Consider the following 16,915-nt stretch of genomic DNA (forward strand, 5'->3'; position numbering starts at 1 on the left):
CCACCGTGGCCATCTTTGCCTCTCTCCATAGAGCCAATGCCCTGGAGGAGCAGCTGAAAGAGCAGGAGCTGAAATCGGATGAGGTCCTCATGGAAGAAATCCGAAGGCAGAGGGAGCTGCTCAGCAAGATGGAACGGGAGAAGAGCATTGAGATTGAAAACCTGCAAGCCCGGTAAGGCTGGCAGGTTCATGGAGGCGATGCGGAGTGGAGTGATGGCTGTGGCTGGAACTTTGGCGGGGGGGGGGGGCATCCGATGAAACCGGAAGAAGATGCAGGAGAAACTAAAGCAGTACTTCTACACACATTTAACTTGCGGAACTCACTGCCACAAGACGCGGCGATGGCCGTTTCTGCAACAAGCGCATTGTTTTCAGCCTTTGTCTGCAGTTTTATTTCTGTGGGGGTGGGGGGTGGGAAGACCATCCGGATTCTCACTCTGCCTTGTGGAGTGTTGCAGAGAGGCACATCGGGGACAAGAAAGCAGTGGAGATCTTTCCCCTTTTTGCAAATATCCTAAAAATGGAACCTCCATTTTCAGAGGAAGTATACCTGACCACCAGATGCTGGGGACACACAGCCAGGGCACAGCTGCCACCATCCTGCTCTGCTTGAGAGCTTCCCTGGCCCATCTGGCTGACTGGTGTCAGAGACAGGATGCTAGACTAAATGGAGCACTTGCTCTTCTGATGCCCAAAGCAGTTCTTGCATGCTTATGATGTGGCCCAGCCGTCGTCTGCCTGGCGCACATGCTTCCTCTCCACGGCTGTCACGATGTCTGGTATTTAAACCAAAATATGGCAGCGATGTAGCTTTTAACATTGTGTGTTCTCTGTCTTGTATTTCATCGGATATTTTATGTACGCTTTTGGTTTAAATCCAGGCTGGAAAAGCGTTTCCGATTGCCAGGTCACCAGCGTTCCCTCTGTAGCAGCCAACTTCAAACACACTCCTGAGCACTGAATGGAAATATATTTTGGTGTTCAATGCCACTGCAGCATTGCAGCTCTTAGGCATTTGGTTGGCCTTTAGTTCCTGAGATTGCTTCAGCCTCGGTCTTGCATTACTACTGTCTGTCCTGAGCTTTTGGGATGGTGCCAGCAGGATCAAAAGCAGAGACCGGTGATTTCCAAGTGATGGATTTGGTTGAGGGTGGGCTACTTCCCAGGTGTGTGTGGGGGGGGGGCTGCATTGCTGCCCCGGACCCCACAGGAGGCCACACCCCTACTGCTGTGCTGCCTTCTTTTCAAGCAAAAGGATGCTCCCAGGGACACTTCTGGAAATGCGATTTTGCTTGGAAGCAAAAATAACATTGACCAATTTTTGCTGTTATTGACGAATTTCAGCAACAAATCACTGATTTTTTGGGTGCCACCAAAGCTAATTCAGCAGCAGCAGCAGGAACCATGAAAAAAAGGGGGGCGCATGCAGCCCGTTTGTGATCCACCCTGGATTTAGAATCTACCAGTGGGCCTTGGAGGCTTTGGTGAGCGGCTGAATGCTCTCTTGCAGTGTTTGTATGTGTCCCTGTGCACACACACAAATCTCATGGCAGCCACAGAATGTCCTATGCTGGTGCCTCCTTGGTGAGCTGGAACCTCTCCTACGGCATAAGGAAAAACAGAAATGTCTGTCCTTGAAGTAACAGGAAATCACTGGGAGGGGAGTTACAGATATTGTTCACTAACTACGGGGGAAATAGGTGCCTTCCGTGTACAAGCTGGTGGCTTTTCTCAGGGGAGACAACCAAGCCATCTAGATCAGGCTTCCTCAACCTGGGGTGCTCCAGATGTGTTGGACTGCATCTCCCAGAATGCCCCAGCCAGCAGAGCTGGCTGGGGCATTCTGGGAGTTGTAGTCCAACACATCTGGAGCGCCCCAGGTTGAGGAAGCCTGATCTAGAAGGAGCTTTCCCATGCTGTAACAGAGGAAGCGGCTAGTAGCGAGTTGATATTGCCTTCACCTTAGAGTGAAGTGCCCCTTTTGTGAGAAGGCAGTGTTTCAAGTGCAACGGGGAAAGGCCATACGGAACGGCTACGAAAGGGCTCCTCTGTTCGTGGTAGCAATATTTTGGATGAAAGCCTCTTCCAGATCTCACCGTGTCCCGATGACTGACTCTAGTCCAGAGCATCCACAGTCCTGCCGGTTCCTTCAGCAGGGTGGGGGGTGGGGAAGCTATGACAGTGCATTTTTCTAAGTGTGCGTTTGTGTTTGTGTGAACTCCAGGTTTCAACAGCTGGACGACGAGAATGGCGAACTCCGGTCCTGCGTCCCTTGCCTGAAAGCCAATATTGAGCGGCTGGAGGAGGTGAGGCGCGTCTTCCTCTGCTTCTAGGGAGAGGGATTTCTCACTTAAGCTCAATCGCGGGTCTAAAAATAGAAGATCTGTATTCCCTCTGTGCCAAAACCTACTCCGTGCTGAAGGTGTCTGCATGTTCCACAGTGACACAGCATTAATTATCCCATGATGACTCGGCACCATCGCCTCCTGTTCTTCCGGAGTGCCCTTTAGGGCATGCTGTGTTTGATTTGCTCTTGCCACCTGCTCTAGATTAATACGTGGGCATAAGGATGATTTTCTCTGAATACCAGCCCGTTCTGTGTGGCCAGCTCAAGCCTGTTGCTTTTATGCTGCAAGAGTAAGCCCCAATGAATACAGTGGAGCTGACTTTAGAGAAAATGTGCATAGGATTTTGCCCTGTGTTTTTTGTCTTGCGTTATTTCTTACGCTGACATGGTAACTTCTTTGATCACTGACTAATTTACACGATCGAGGGGAAGACTAGGTTCGAAAGAGTGGAATCGGCGGTGGTGATCAGGAGATTTTGACTTGAGAGGCAGCGGTGTGTGTTGCAGCATTATAAACCAAGGGACAAAACACGGTGCACGTGAGAGAGACCTTTTACTTGGGGCAACTGCAGTGTTAATCGCAACATACAAGCTTTCAGCTCGTAGAAGACCCTTCCTTAGGCTAGATGGATAAGAAAAAAAGGAAGGGTGGAATTTATAGTTTGTATTGGTGCTTTTCATAGGAACTTGGAGAACTTCACATGTACTTGAAAATATAAGTGGGAAAATAATACTTCTGTGATTTTATACAAAATAGGCATTTAATTATATGCAAAGACGCTTTACACATGAACGTGTCGATAGAATCTCTGTTGTATCAATATTTGCAATTAGACATTTTCTGCAAATAGTAACTAATAATAACTTCGGTTTATGTAATTTTAATTACTTGGGAAAGGTGTTTGCTGGAAGTTATTTGTTTTTTTTAAAAAAAGAAAGGTATCTTCTCTAAAAGTTATGCTATGTTGAGAGATTTGGAGGACAGGATGGATTTTTATTAGGAGGTTTGGGATAGAGATTTTGGTTTCCATGTTCCCATTAAGTCATTGGCTGCTATATCATTCCTTTTACTTCTGATGTTTAGGCCTGAGTGGCAATCTTTTTGTAGCCAAAACAGCAGCAGCAGCATGTCTGGGGGAACCCCAAGATTTCCAGAAATACACACAAAAAAAGCATTTACAGGAAAATCACTAATGGGAAGCCCAAAACAGCCCAATAAAGACTGAGCGTGCTTGGTGGGCACGGAATGCTGGCTGTTGCAGGGAGTGAGAAGAATGGGAAACTGGGTGGAAGGGGGAGCGGAATAGAGTATCCTAGGAAAGGGCAAGGCTGACCGGAACAGTGAACAAGAGCAAGGGTCCCACTTGTATCATAATATTAGAAAATCATAATTTAAGTGACAAGCCCAATAAAAAAAATCTTATGTGTTAGAGTTGTAATATTGAGAATGATTGATTCTATTGTGGGATTGAACTTTAACTTGGATGTTTTCCCTATATTGTAGAATAGTTGAGTTTTTTTAGATTACAAGCTTCAATGGGACTTGTGATTACTAATTTGTTATTGGCAGTGAAGATTGTATTAACCGGATATTGGAAACTTGCAGCCATTCTGTCATGTAAAGAATATCTAATCAGAGTTTTAGAGGCAGCTGAAATAGACAAGTTGACAGATGTATTCCAAAGAAGAGGCTTTACCTTGGCAACTTCTCTGCTGATAGCTGGGAGTCCTCTCATTGCTCATTTGGCATACACAACGTAACATTATTTCACTTAATAGGTAGTTGTTTTCTGTAAATCTTTACTGATGGTGATAAATTATGACAATGCTGTAAGGTAGGCCAGTGTTACCCTAGTGTTACAAATTGGGGGGGGGGGAGGGAAGGCTGATACAATAGTGTACCTAAAGGAAAGGTGGACAGAGGTTAGGTCTAGGATGTAGTGGTAGATCACTTGATTTTCAATAGATCTGCAAGAATTTCTGGCTTCCAGTTACTTAACAATAGCAGCAACAAAAACACTCCCCCCCTTTCTAAATTATACTGCTGAAATGAAGAAAGTTCGTGGTAAACAGGAGCGTGGGTTTTTTCTTCCCGTGTGGAAGGACTGCAGGCTCCATTCAGTTCTGGCACTCAAAACCAGAAATGCTTTTAATTCTAAGAGTGTACTAAAGCTCAGAATTCTTTTAATTCTAAGTGTATTATATTATATACCTGGCTCTGGTTGATGGATCCCAAGGTTCTAGGTTGGTGTTTTTTGTTTTTTTTAAAAAACTTAACATAGATGAAGCCAGACTGACGTCTGTGCACTCCTGGTCCTAGAGCCACTCACGGATTCACGGCTGATCCGAGATTTTCCCCAGAAGCCTCCCAGTGTGTGCTCTTAATCCCCATAGTTGCACAGCTGACCTCACAGAGAGTGAATTTAAAGCAGCCCCTTCATAGCAGAGAGAACAAAACCAGTCCCATGTTTTGTCTTTGTCCATCCTCTTCCCTGTCTGAATCCTGTGTGCGTTTCTCACCCTTCCAAATTATGTACGTGATCTTGTTTCCCATTGCTTTGTTTAAAGCAAGTATATGATGTTCCTCATTTGTTTTGACTATGTGGCCATTCTACCCTCTAGTGGCAGACTCTGGATTTTTAAATTGCCAGTGCTGATTTCACAGGGGCCTCCCCATCGGCTTCCAGGGTTATGCGCTGCCTGTGCACAGCATGTAAACGCAAGTGGCCAGATTGAACCTGGGACCTTTTGCATGCAGTGGTTGCGCTCTCCCACTGAGCTACCTGTGGTCCTTCCTGCCCCCCCCCCTTTCCCGGAGGTACTTGGGAGAGGAGAGGCTGTCGGAAGGGTCCCTGTTCCATCACACCCCTCGCTTTCTTTCAGGAGAAACGGAAGCTGTTGGACGAAATAGAAGATCTCACGGTGCAGCTCAGCGAGGAGCAGGAGAACAAGAGAAAGCTGGGAGATAAGCTGAACCACGAGAAACACCAGTTCCAGAAGGAGAAGGAATCCACGCAGGAGGTGAGCAGAGTACACTGGCTTCCAAAGGCTGCCCGTGGAACTGTCCCACTGTCCTTCTGACTGGAGGGTGGGCGTGATCCAGAGAAACGTGAGCATGTTTAACGCTATTCCAGCCAAGATGATTAAAGCCCATAGCTAACTCCTTAGAGAGTTTATTATAAGATGATGATGATGATGATGATATACACTGATTTCTACACCTTTATTATCGTTAACAAAATACATTGCTTAAACAAAAACAGAGAGAACACTGTACACATTTCAAAGTTAACAGTAAAATGAATTTCAAACAGGTCTACAAAAAACATCATAGTAGATCACATTAAGAGGAGGAAAATATATTCAGTTGTGTAAACTAAGGGTGAGTTAAGTTGCTAATGATCAAACTCCATATTTCCAAAATTGTATTATGTTTAGGCACCAATGACTCACCTCTATTTAAAAAGCACCCAAAGCGATGAACAACACAAATGAAACAAAATGGAACAGCATAAAACAGAAATAGCAGCTCGTAATTAAAATAATAATAATAATCCAAGTTTGCACATTAACAAGCATGTGAGAACTGGGGAAAAACATAAATGTGTTTACCTGATACCAAAAACTCTTTGGAGGTGTTTTGTGTTACTGGGTCTCCTTGGAGAGACATTTCCATAATAGCAGCAGCATTGAAAAGGCCTAACTCTGAGCAGCTGCAGATGATGCCTGGAATAACGTCTCCCTAGCTGATAGCAGGACACAGACAAATCTATATGGGATCTCTATATATGACTCCCCTTAAGGCAGGGCGGGAAGCCTGTTTGGGTCCAGGGGCCAGATTGCCTCCTGACCTCGCCCATGGACTGGATGACATCAGTAGGTGGAGCCCCGGCCCTGACCATCCTGCCAACACCTCAGCCAAGAATCTTTGCTCTGGCTGGGCTTTGCCCACCGAGAAGCCCAGTTTTGCTCCTCCATCGCTTTCCCCACGTGCATAAGCTGCTGAAAGGGCTGGCCTGGTGAGCCAAATTTGGCCCATGAGCTGGAGCTTCCTCATCCCTGCCTTAAGACTTGGGAGGTGGTCATCAGAATCTTTGAGCTCAGACACTAAGGGGCAGCTAATAGAGATGGGCATCGTATGCACACTGGCTCCAGAGATGGGCAGCAGAAATGATAAGAACTAACTTGGCACCTAAAAGACTATCAGAGAACATTTGTGTAATAGAGCAATGGCCACTGCCCATATAGATATCTCTGTGTTTAATACTTAAAACATATACTTTTAAAGAAATTTGCCCTGCCCTTCAGCCAAAAAGGCAATTATTTTGCATTGCTACCCTGTAACGTGAACCTTCTCTGGTATAGGGTGGAAATAGCTGTGGGATGCAGGCAGGGGTGCCATTTCTGACTTCACTTGAACTTCAGCAGTATTTAAAGGCCTATTTCTGTATGTATGTATGTATGTCTATTTCTGTAAACTGCCCAGAGAGCCATGGCTATGGGAACAGTATATAAGTGCAATAAATAAATAAATAAATAAATATTCCAGATTAAATTGTGAAAAAGCTCTGTGTATGTGTGAAGGAAGAGTGAATTTGAAAAGAGCTTTTGGGTACTTTTTTCATACCTAATTGACCTGTAGGGTTATGTGCCTTTGGCCATGCTCCCCCAGCACACAGCCCCATTGACTTGTTTACAGCAAGGGGTCTCTTCTGTGTGAATGGGCTGGGAAAACAGATGCGCTTGAGGTTTGATCCCCACATTGATCTTGCCGGCTTGCCTTGCAGCTGATTGAGGACCTCAGGAAGCAGCTGGAACACCTGCAGCTCTTCAAGCTGGAGGCGGAACAGCGAAGGGGAAGGAGCAGCAGCACAGGCCTCCAGGAATACAACAGCCGGACGCGGGAGACGGAACTGGAGCAAGAGATCAGGCGGCTCAAGCAAGTACGTGGCGCAAGGGGGGCTCCCTAAGGAATCTTCTTGTGGCCTGTTTGGCGGCCCTCTCTGCTTGTGGGGGTGCCCCAGGCCAAGCTGAGGGCTTGGTGGGATAGTTCTCTCTCCGTTTTTTGGCCTTTCAGGGGACTGTGAATTGAGGGCGATGGCTCGCTGCTCTGTTTCCATACGACCGCTCACCCCAAATATTGAACACGCAGTTGGGAAGCTCCTGTGCTCTACCAGCTGTGCCTGGGTATTTTTGCAGAGATGAGCTTCTACACATCTGGACTTTCCAACTGTATTGGGAGCAGAGTTAAAGGGAGGGAAGTTAAAGTCAGAGGTAGAGCCAGTGCCTGGCATGTAGAAAGCCCCTGGCATCTCCAGTGTTGAAAAAGCAGCTACGTAGCAGATAGTGGGGGAGACCTTGTTCTGCCTGGACAGCTGCTGTGACTTGGGAGTAGGGGGTATTCGGCTAGATGGACAAATAGTCAGAGCTGCTAGGAAGCGGCTTGATCTATTCCTGGGCGCCTCACTGGAATCTTGCTTCTGAGCGGATGATGAGATCCATCCTGCAATGCACAGTGATCGGGCCTATGCTTTGAATGCAGGGGAGCCCAAGTTCAGGCTCTGGATCTTCAGATAAGACAATTTGGTGTGGCAGGGCTAGGGGAAATGCCACTGCAGGTTGGAACAGACAGATCTGGGCTAGAGGGTTGGACTCTCCAGGTAAGGCAGCTTCATGTGTTCTTAGTTACATAGTGGGGAGAGCTGATGGCAATGGCGGGGTTGACACTGGGGTTCCCGTTGCGAACAGGATAACCGAAACCTGAAGGAGCAGAATGACGAGCTGAACGGGCAGATCATCAACCTCAGCATTCAAGGCGCCAAGAATCTCTTCTCTGCTTCCTTCTCTGAATCTCTGGCTGCAGAAATCAGCTCGGTCTCCAGAGATGAGGTAATGTTGGAGGGCCAGTAGGACACTCTACGTACCCCCCTTCCCTCTCGACACGAAAGGAGAAATTAAATTGATTAGGAGTGGAAATCAACTTGCGGCGAGCACGTTTTTGCAATCAGAACCCTCAGTGTTTTCAAAGGGCTAAAAGGGGCAGGCGGCTCCTGAGGTCCTTGGAGGAAGGCCGCAGGACGGCTGCATCGCTGTCCCTGGTTCATTCTGTCGAGGGCTGCTGGATGATTAAAAATTACTCAGTTAGCACTGTTTTACGACTTCATACAAAAACAAATACCACAGTACAGATGGTTTCCCTTTTCAATTTTGCTGTGTTGCGTGGTTTTAAAGCTTTTCAGTTGTACGTAGCCCCGAAAGGCGACTCGGAAATAATTTAATAACTAATAAATATAAATAAAAATGAACTGAAAGTAAAAAAATGCTGTAATAAACCTATAAACAAGCTTCTAATTCAAGACTTTAAAAAACAAAACTCCAATTCATTTAATCCAAAATTCATAAACAATATATCAACAAACAAGGGGATACTAAATACAACCCATCTTTGAACCAAAAAATAGTCATGCCCGACTTCAGCAGCCAATATACTAGATGAGCCTTTCCTAACCAGATACCCCCCTGACATGTGGGACTACAAATCTCTGGTTTTGATTTAGCATTTTTACCCTGCTTTTTTCTCTTGTGGACATACGGGAATAAAAACAATAACTTTACCCCATTTCCCCCCTAGTCTTACTGAAGCCATTCATGGTTAATAGCCTGGATGACTATGAAGTTGTACATCTGCCATTAAAAAGTCTACCAATATTTTGCTTTCAAACCCAAAGATACATAAAACAGTTACGATAAATGTGCAGATGCTTTACTTATATATATATATATATATTGGAGAAGATACTTGGGAGGGGTGTAAAAACAGGTTCTGGGATGATTTCTTGAGATTTCATTAGGAAGGGCTACTGGTTATGCTTTGCTCCTAGATTTCAATACTGAAAACTACATTGTGTGTCTGGGCAAACTGTCCAGGCCAAAATGAAGCCATAGCAGAGTTGCCTTCCAAGAACTAACTTCTCTCTCCTCCTCCTCCTCCCTCTCCCCTCCTTTCCTCCTGCGTAGCTGATGGAGGCAATTCACAAGCAAGAGGAGATCAATTTCCGACTCCAAGACTACATCGACCGGATCATTGTGGCCATCATGGAAACAAACCCATCCATCCTGGAAGTCAAATAGGAGGCTGAGAGCTATGGACTTGCGGTCCTGAAGACACCTGGGTGTGGTGGATTTGCTGCTCTAAGGAGGAGGACACTGGCAAAGTCTTCGCTCTGTAAAGAAAGCACAGGAAGCCTCACGTCGGATTGGTTGGGTGACGGATCCTGGTGGACTTGTGGGAGAGAGGACCCAGCTGTTCAACCCGGCTGCATAGACTCCGGAGGTTTTTGGAGCTCTCCTGGCCGGTGGGGGTGGGGGTGGCCAAAGGGAATCTGGAGAAAAGGATGCAAGAAGCCACAGAACAAGGTGTCAAACAGGGGCGGGGGATGTGGCAGACATTGGGCTGCAACTTGAAACCCCCTTCCCGTATGCTTGCAATCCTAACTACATGTGATAGATACAGGAATGGGATGGAGAAGTGGGGAGATGATCCAGATCTCTCTGCACCTGGCAGTCATAATGAGGTGATAAAGGGAAGGGAAGAGAGAGAGAGAGAGAGAGAGTTTCCAAAATACCTCCCTGCCTTGCCCTGCCCACACATCTCGGCTTCTCTATCTCTTCCTGAAAGCTCACCAAGGTCACACCGATTACACTCGGCAGCATGTCCCTTCTTGAAGCTGTACGTGCTCTCTAGGAAGCATCAAATGCCACAAGGAATGTGGGAGAATTCTCCTTGTTTAGCCAGTGGAAGGGGAAAGAGGGCTGCCTTTGGCCCATATCTAGTTCATAAGCTTTGTGCTCTCTGGCTTGCGGAAACATGTTGTTTCATTTGCACCCAGCAAAATATTGGGGGTGGGGGGCTGCTGCATGTAGCTTTGTGTATTTCTTGCCCCCCTCCTTTTGGGAGAGCCAGCTGCCTTAAAAAAACAATAACCCAAAACTGGTACATTTCCCAACAAGCCAGATTGGGTGTGCAAAGAGAACAACTCCTGAAAGGCAGGCTCTCCGGTGATGGGATAAAGAATTGGACCACGGACACCATCTGGTTGAAGATCCAGTGACGGTGGGTGATGATCCTGTAGGCACCTGGCTGCCGGGTGATGGGGTTGGTCTGCTGGAGCAAGCCGTGGACGGCTGGGCTGGGCTGGAGATGCTCAGCTGATGATGCTGTAGTGGTGGAGGCAGAGCTATTTCCCACCTCCGCCTTCCCTGCCAGACACAGCAGCAACCACTTCCTTACACCTTCGTTGCACACCCTTTCTTCGTTGCAGCTCGTCCTCTTATTTTCTTATCAGTTCAGTCACTTTAAAGCAGGAATAGCAACTATGCTTCCCCGTTTTTAAAAACCTTTTGGAGCGGGGAGGAGAGGAGCGATTAAAAGACTAAGAAGTAAAAGCTGTTCAGCAGCGGACATAAACATGTCTTACTGTACACAGCAGGAGGAATGAAATGTGTTGTGTCCATTCTTTCATCCATAGCAAGAGTTGAATCTAAATCTGTTAAATCTGGCAAAGTTTTGGATCGTCGACTTAATTTTGCATACTTTCAAGGAGAGGATATGATGTAAGAGACATGTTGCATCTTCCTCCTTCCTTCTTTTGCTGCCGCATCCTCTCATGGTTAAAAACAATCCTATCGCCAAGATAATTTGAAAAATAAGCAGTTTAGGGCAAATAGGTTGCCTTCTCCACACCCACCTGAAATTTTATGGGAAGAGGTTAATTTTGCCCATACCTAAAAGTTGAGCTATTTCCACTGATCCAGAGGGTTAAGCCTTTTCCCCCCTCTATTTTTAAAACCTGGCCTTTGGGATTGGTTTTAAATCATGCTTTGATCTTGGGTTTCTCGTTTTAATGGCACAATTGGGAACAGGGAAGGTGAAGCTCAAACCTATGATGGATCCTGCTTTATTGCATGGGTGGGAGGAAAGATTCAGGAGCTCAAAGAGGGCATACAGTACCAGGGATCCTCAGCAAAGGTTTGGCTCTGGAATTGAGAGACTGTGAGCATTTTATGGGTGCCTTTTCTCTCCCTTAAAAAATAACCCTTCGACTTCCTCTGCGTCGCTAAAAGCACACACAAAGCAGTCATGATTCATCTAGGCACAAGGAATGCGGCAGTGTCCTTCATGTCTGCCTGAACCACATACACATCTAGTCCTCATGGAGAAAAAAAGAGCAAGTGATGACACCTGACAAGTCTCTTCTCTCATCACCTTGAAAACATAAGGTGCTTGAGTTTTCAGCCCCTGATGTACAATGAAAACCACACAAACCTATTATATATATATATATATTGAAAATACACTGAAGGGACCATCCCAATCCAAGGTCACTGGATTTTGCTCTATTGAGCTTGAATGCATTTGTTGGGTCACCGCGAGTATTTGCAGCATCTTGGCTAGATGATGTGGAAGGTGGTGTTTTTAAAAAACCAGCAACCCAACAATAATAATCAGTGGGCTCGTATTTTGGTAATTTTCCAGCTGGTTCAAGCATAGGGGCGAGGAACAGAGGGATGCAAAAATAAGGAACTGCTTCTCCATCAGTGCAGCATTTCTCAAAACCCAAACATCCTTACACACTGAACAACACGCTGCCCGCCTGCTCCTCTCCCCCGGGTCTTGAGGAAAAATCCACGTACTGTACATTTCCAGAGGAACCATGGGTGTAAATCAGTGTATACTTGGAGAGGGAAAGATTTTTCTTTTTCTATCTTGTAGAGTTAGGTATTTTTTTATAGATTGAAGGCTGATCAATTTTTTTAATACTTCAAAGAAGAGAGCAATGTATCTGTCTGCACACAAATATATAAATATATATATATATGTATGTATAATGTAAAAATCTATAAATAATCAGATCTGCCTTTCTTGACTTGGGCACATAACGTCCGCGATGATAAATACACACATACACACACACTCCTCTCCTGGCCTCCCAGTTGATCACAAAGAGGTACTGTAATGTAAATAGTCACAGGAGGAAAGAAAAAAAAAATTAAACCAACAAAAGTGAAGCACTGGCTTGCACACGGCTTTAATTTCCTGAGGAAAACTGTTCTTCCCTGCTGGTATGTGAAGGAATTTCCCAAAAGGAGGCAAACAGTATTTGTCTTAACGGGTGTACTGACTCTTGTCTGATTAAAAGCTGTTCCCGTCTCTTAGCTGAGGACCTGCCTCTTTGTGTTTGCGGCTGTGATCTCTTCTCTTGTTCCACCCGGGAATGATGAAAATTGTTGCCAGATGGTAAACACTGATGAGGGCACGGGATCTACAATCCACTTGGCTGGGAGCTTGTGCACATATTGCCGGTTTCAATTTGATTATGCAGAAGCAGGGCCCAGTGGGCTACAGCCTAGCCTTCCTCAACCTGGCACCCTCCAGATGTGTTGAACTAACAATTCCCATCATCCCCAGCCAGCATAGCCCTTGGGGAAGGCTGCATTAGCCTGTGGTGATCTGCTTGCCGTCAGTCAAACGTGTCCCAGGGAATGTCGTGTGTGAATAAATTTATATATAAAGGCACACAAGCCGACTTGCTAGAAGGGATTTGTCCTGATATGAAGCGAATAGGAGGGGCAGGTAGGCTTGCCGGTCCATTTCCTTTAAAGCAGGGGTGGGGGACGTGTGGCGCTGCAGATGCAGTTGGACCAACCCCCCATTACCCCTCACCATTGGCTATGCCTGCTAGAGCTTATGGGAGCCACGCTAACAATATCCGGAGGATCACGCGTTCCCCATCCCTGACCTCCAGTGTAACTTTATTTACTGAAAGGTAAGAGCCTTGTGGCACCTGCTGACTGCATTTTCTAAACCTTTCCACAAAAGCATTTGAGAGGTGGCTTGCCTTTTGCGATCATGGCTTACGATCGTGGGGGCTTGATGCCTAAGGAGTGCAGAGAATAGGAGACAAGGGGAAATGGTGTGACAGATTTGCAGGTTGCTCTTGGGGAGAGGAGGGGAGGGGTTAATAGCCAAGGATTATTAGTTTTTGAAGGGAAGCCAAACTTCTTCCAAAGACATTTTCCTCCATTTTCTCTAGGTGAGAGCTAATTTCAGGCTTACCCCAAATCCGATGATGTGCATACAGCTGTAGGAGGCAACCTCTGCTATTGGACTTCCTCCTCCTCCAATATCCCAAATCCTTTGCCAGTAGCTTTACTTTGATGGCAGGAATTGGAGGGGAAGAAAGAAAAGTCAAGCTGGGCTTGAGCCATTTCAATGCCTGAATGGGGAAAATGAAAAACCCTCCCTTTCCCACATCTACCCTGTTACTAATTGACAGGAGCCCAATCTGTGTGTGGTGGTGGTGGTGGTGGTGGTGAGATTCTGCACAAGCCCCTCTGAAAGAAACAGAAGCTGCCAAAGTTCTTACGGTACATTACAGCTGCCTCACAGCAGCACAGAGCACTGCCTGTCTTGACCTATAATTTTTTGTGGAACTGCAAGACTGACTGCTGTAATGAAGGCCGACCCTCCTGCTTGCTAGAGCTGACAAAAATTTCTCTCCAAAGTTTGTCCAATACAGCATACACATTTCTCCCCCATAGATGCACCAGGGAGAGGGGCAAGGGATGGTCTATGAAATGGGGGAAAAACTGGGACTTGATCCATGTGAGAGCTGCTTTTCTGTGAATGGTACCTGCATGGTAGAAACAACCCAACCATGGGGGTGATCGCAAATTGTACAGGTAATGTTCAAATTGCGTTATTATATTAATATTTTGTTTATTAAACATAGTTCTTAAAGTGGTTTTCAATATATTTAAGAGCCGAAACAGGTGTATACATGTTTTACGAAACATGTGCTCACCAGTTTGGCGATAAAGTGAAGGTGGGGGGTTAACTTAAAGGCACATGCATAATGTCCTCCTCTTCCCTTGCCTTCAGAAGTTTCACCACCCTTTTAGTGTAAAGGGTTAACCTGATGAGCTGCGCTTCACAGCCCAGGGGTTTTAGTAAAAACATACACATCAGGATGTCCCTAATTGTGACAGTTGTGATTTGAATCCTTTACAGGGGTGGGGCTTCCTCACCCAGGCTGTTTGTAAAGCACCTCTGGCCCTCCAGGTGTTGTTGGAATGCAACTCCCACCATCCCTGAACATTGGTTATGCTGGTTGTGGCTGATGGGAGTTGGGGGTCCAACAATTTCTAGAGGAACCATGGGTTCCTCACTCAGGCTGCCCACAATGTGATCTGTGGCTCCTTGGTGGAGAGACCCAGGTTGGGAAAGGCTGCTTAAACTTCACTCCATCTCTCTTGACAAAAAACATTTTGAAACTTCTTGAGTTTGCTTGCAGCTTATGACGGTGGCCGTGGACCACTGTTGAACCTTGTGTTGGTACTCTGCAACTCAGTGCTTAAACTATGGGGGGAGAGGAGACTGGGGGGCCTGCTCTACGTTTTGTGATGGCCCTCTTGACTACTATTTTTAGGAAGCTATGGGGAAGCTGAAACTTGGCTAATTGGGGGAGGAGTTGGATGAATTGATGAAGGGCCCCACTTCCTGCCTCTCCCTCATAATTTGGGCACTGCTGCACCTGCACATTTTCACCACTGTCATCCCACCTGCACACACCTGAGCTAGGCACATCCTAAGCAAGGAGGTGGATGGGCAAGATAACTCACAGTCATAGTCGTCGTTCTTTGGGATCAGCAGGCTCTCCTGGTAAGCTCCCTGGTCATCCTTCCTAAACAGAGAATAGTCACTTTGTCCTCTACACTTGAGCACTGATTGGAAAAGTTATCCAGAGGACCTGCCACCATTAGCAGATGGACTCCTCCCCAAACTTGCCTTTAATGGGAGGTGACGTCTGCACAAGCTGCTGTGGCAACAGTTATGGAGGATGTTGGGCACAAAACCCCAACTGGGCTGCTTCTGAATTCCTACAACCGGTGTGACCAGAGGTGTGACGGCTGCAATCAGCACTACAAGCTAGAGGTGAGGTTGCCAAAGGCGGTTTGTTTTATATGACTTTCCTTTCACTTGGGAACGTTTTTCTCCATTCTTGACCATCACAGCTTCAGTTAAACTGGTGATGTTTGAGGCTGATGCAGCCAGGTCTGAATCCCCCCTTTACCTCTTGGCTATTGTCTGGAAACTTTGTCCAACCCATGCAAAAGAGCTTCTTTCTGCTAACTTTCCAGTCCCTAATCTTAAAACGTCATACAGGGCCAGAGATACTTTGCTAGGAGGAAAGGGAGGCTCCCCGAAGCATATGTGTGCTGGGGTGTCACTGCACACTTAAATTGCTGAATTCTACATTTCAAAAGTAGCAGAGTCCATATAATTAGGTATTTAATACTGGCTACCTCAGTTCCTACATTATCATAGTCTAAAGTGGTGGTGGCCATGGGGGGGGGGGTGTTGTTGAAACCCTCAAAGCATGGGGCAGAAGAGAGGTGGGAGGCAAGAGGCAACAGGAATGACAGATATAGTAGACAGAAGAGAACCACAGGGGTCCATGCTCACCTCTTACTCTTGGTCTGGGTATTAGAGCATGAGAAATCGAGATCAAAGGTGTCTCCCCATTCACTGGTTCCAATTATTGACTTTTTTCTTCTCTAAGTCAAGGGGAATGTTAACCATTAATAGTGGGGGATGCATTTGGGTCATCCTGCATATTCTGTGATTAGTTTGAGAATACCTCAGCTGGAGCCACGCTAATGATGTTCACATGAACCAATACCAGACTGTGTTAGGCTATTCTGTAGGGGTTATTCAGGAGTAAGTGACTCTTGATTTCTGCACCACGGACACACTATTTTTTTTGTTTTACAGTATGCACAGAGCAAATTCTTCGTGAAGACTTGAAGTCTCATCCGGATATCTCTGGTTTCTCCGAAATCATGCTCAGTCTCTCTTCTGCCATCGTTCAGTGAGTGACCCTAAGCTAGCCACTTGTCTATGTCAATTCCCCACCCCATCTATAATGTCGCAATCCCTAACAATGAAGGGATTTATTTATTTATGGCAAGAATCCACTGCTAGGACTGCTTGTGGAGTACTTTGACTATATTAACTACAAAGTGTTGCTCTGCTGATCTTGGAAAGGTGATGCCACTTCTCTTGTACTGCGCTAGGTGGCATCAGAGAACTGCTGGAATTTGCAGCATCTTACTTTCCCCGTTGGAGAACTAGCTGGGAGAAAGGAAAGAGCTGCATTCCGTGACACTCCAGGGCTTCATCTGCTCCCTGGCCACGGAGAATCAAGTGCCCTCCCCAGTGGAGGCTAGTGGCTCCGATGTCAGCGTGGCCGTGAATCCGCTGCAGGCTTCAGTCAGAACTGTGCAAAGCACACAGCATGTTGTGAAGCGTTTTGCAAAATACCTTGGATAGCTCCTTTGGAGTTCTGACAGAAACCTGTAACAGTTTCACTACCCCTCTGTTGTCGGAGCCACCAACCTCCACTGGTACAACCTCCACTCGATACATGGCACCATACAGGGCTCGTTTTTTGGGTTACTCTATAATGAAACTGAATGCTGGGAATTGGCTTTAATAGAGCTTAGTTA

The 16,915-nt window shown here is 46.2% G+C and overlaps 1 protein-coding gene across 1 annotated transcript in view; it reads left to right on the plus strand.

The window, feature by feature from the left end:
- The window catches only part of RAB11FIP3 (RAB11 family interacting protein 3), a 108,504-nt gene extending 97,763 nt beyond the window's left edge, over positions 1-10,741 (plus strand). The window contains exons 9-14 of the mRNA XM_063142909.1: positions 32-172; positions 2,225-2,306; positions 5,231-5,368; positions 7,135-7,290; positions 8,096-8,236; positions 9,365-10,741. Of these exons, the coding sequence (XP_062998979.1) occupies positions 32-172; positions 2,225-2,306; positions 5,231-5,368; positions 7,135-7,290; positions 8,096-8,236; positions 9,365-9,478 (772 nt within the window). The 3' untranslated portion in view covers positions 9,479-10,741. The remainder of the gene's footprint in view (positions 1-31; positions 173-2,224; positions 2,307-5,230; positions 5,369-7,134; positions 7,291-8,095; positions 8,237-9,364) is intronic.
- Positions 10,742-16,915: the final 6,174 nt, after the last annotated feature.

The sequence above is a fragment of the Elgaria multicarinata genome, chromosome 17, assembly GCF_023053635.1.
Source record: "Elgaria multicarinata webbii isolate HBS135686 ecotype San Diego chromosome 17, rElgMul1.1.pri, whole genome shotgun sequence".
Lineage (NCBI taxonomy): Eukaryota > Metazoa > Chordata > Lepidosauria > Squamata > Anguidae > Elgaria > Elgaria multicarinata.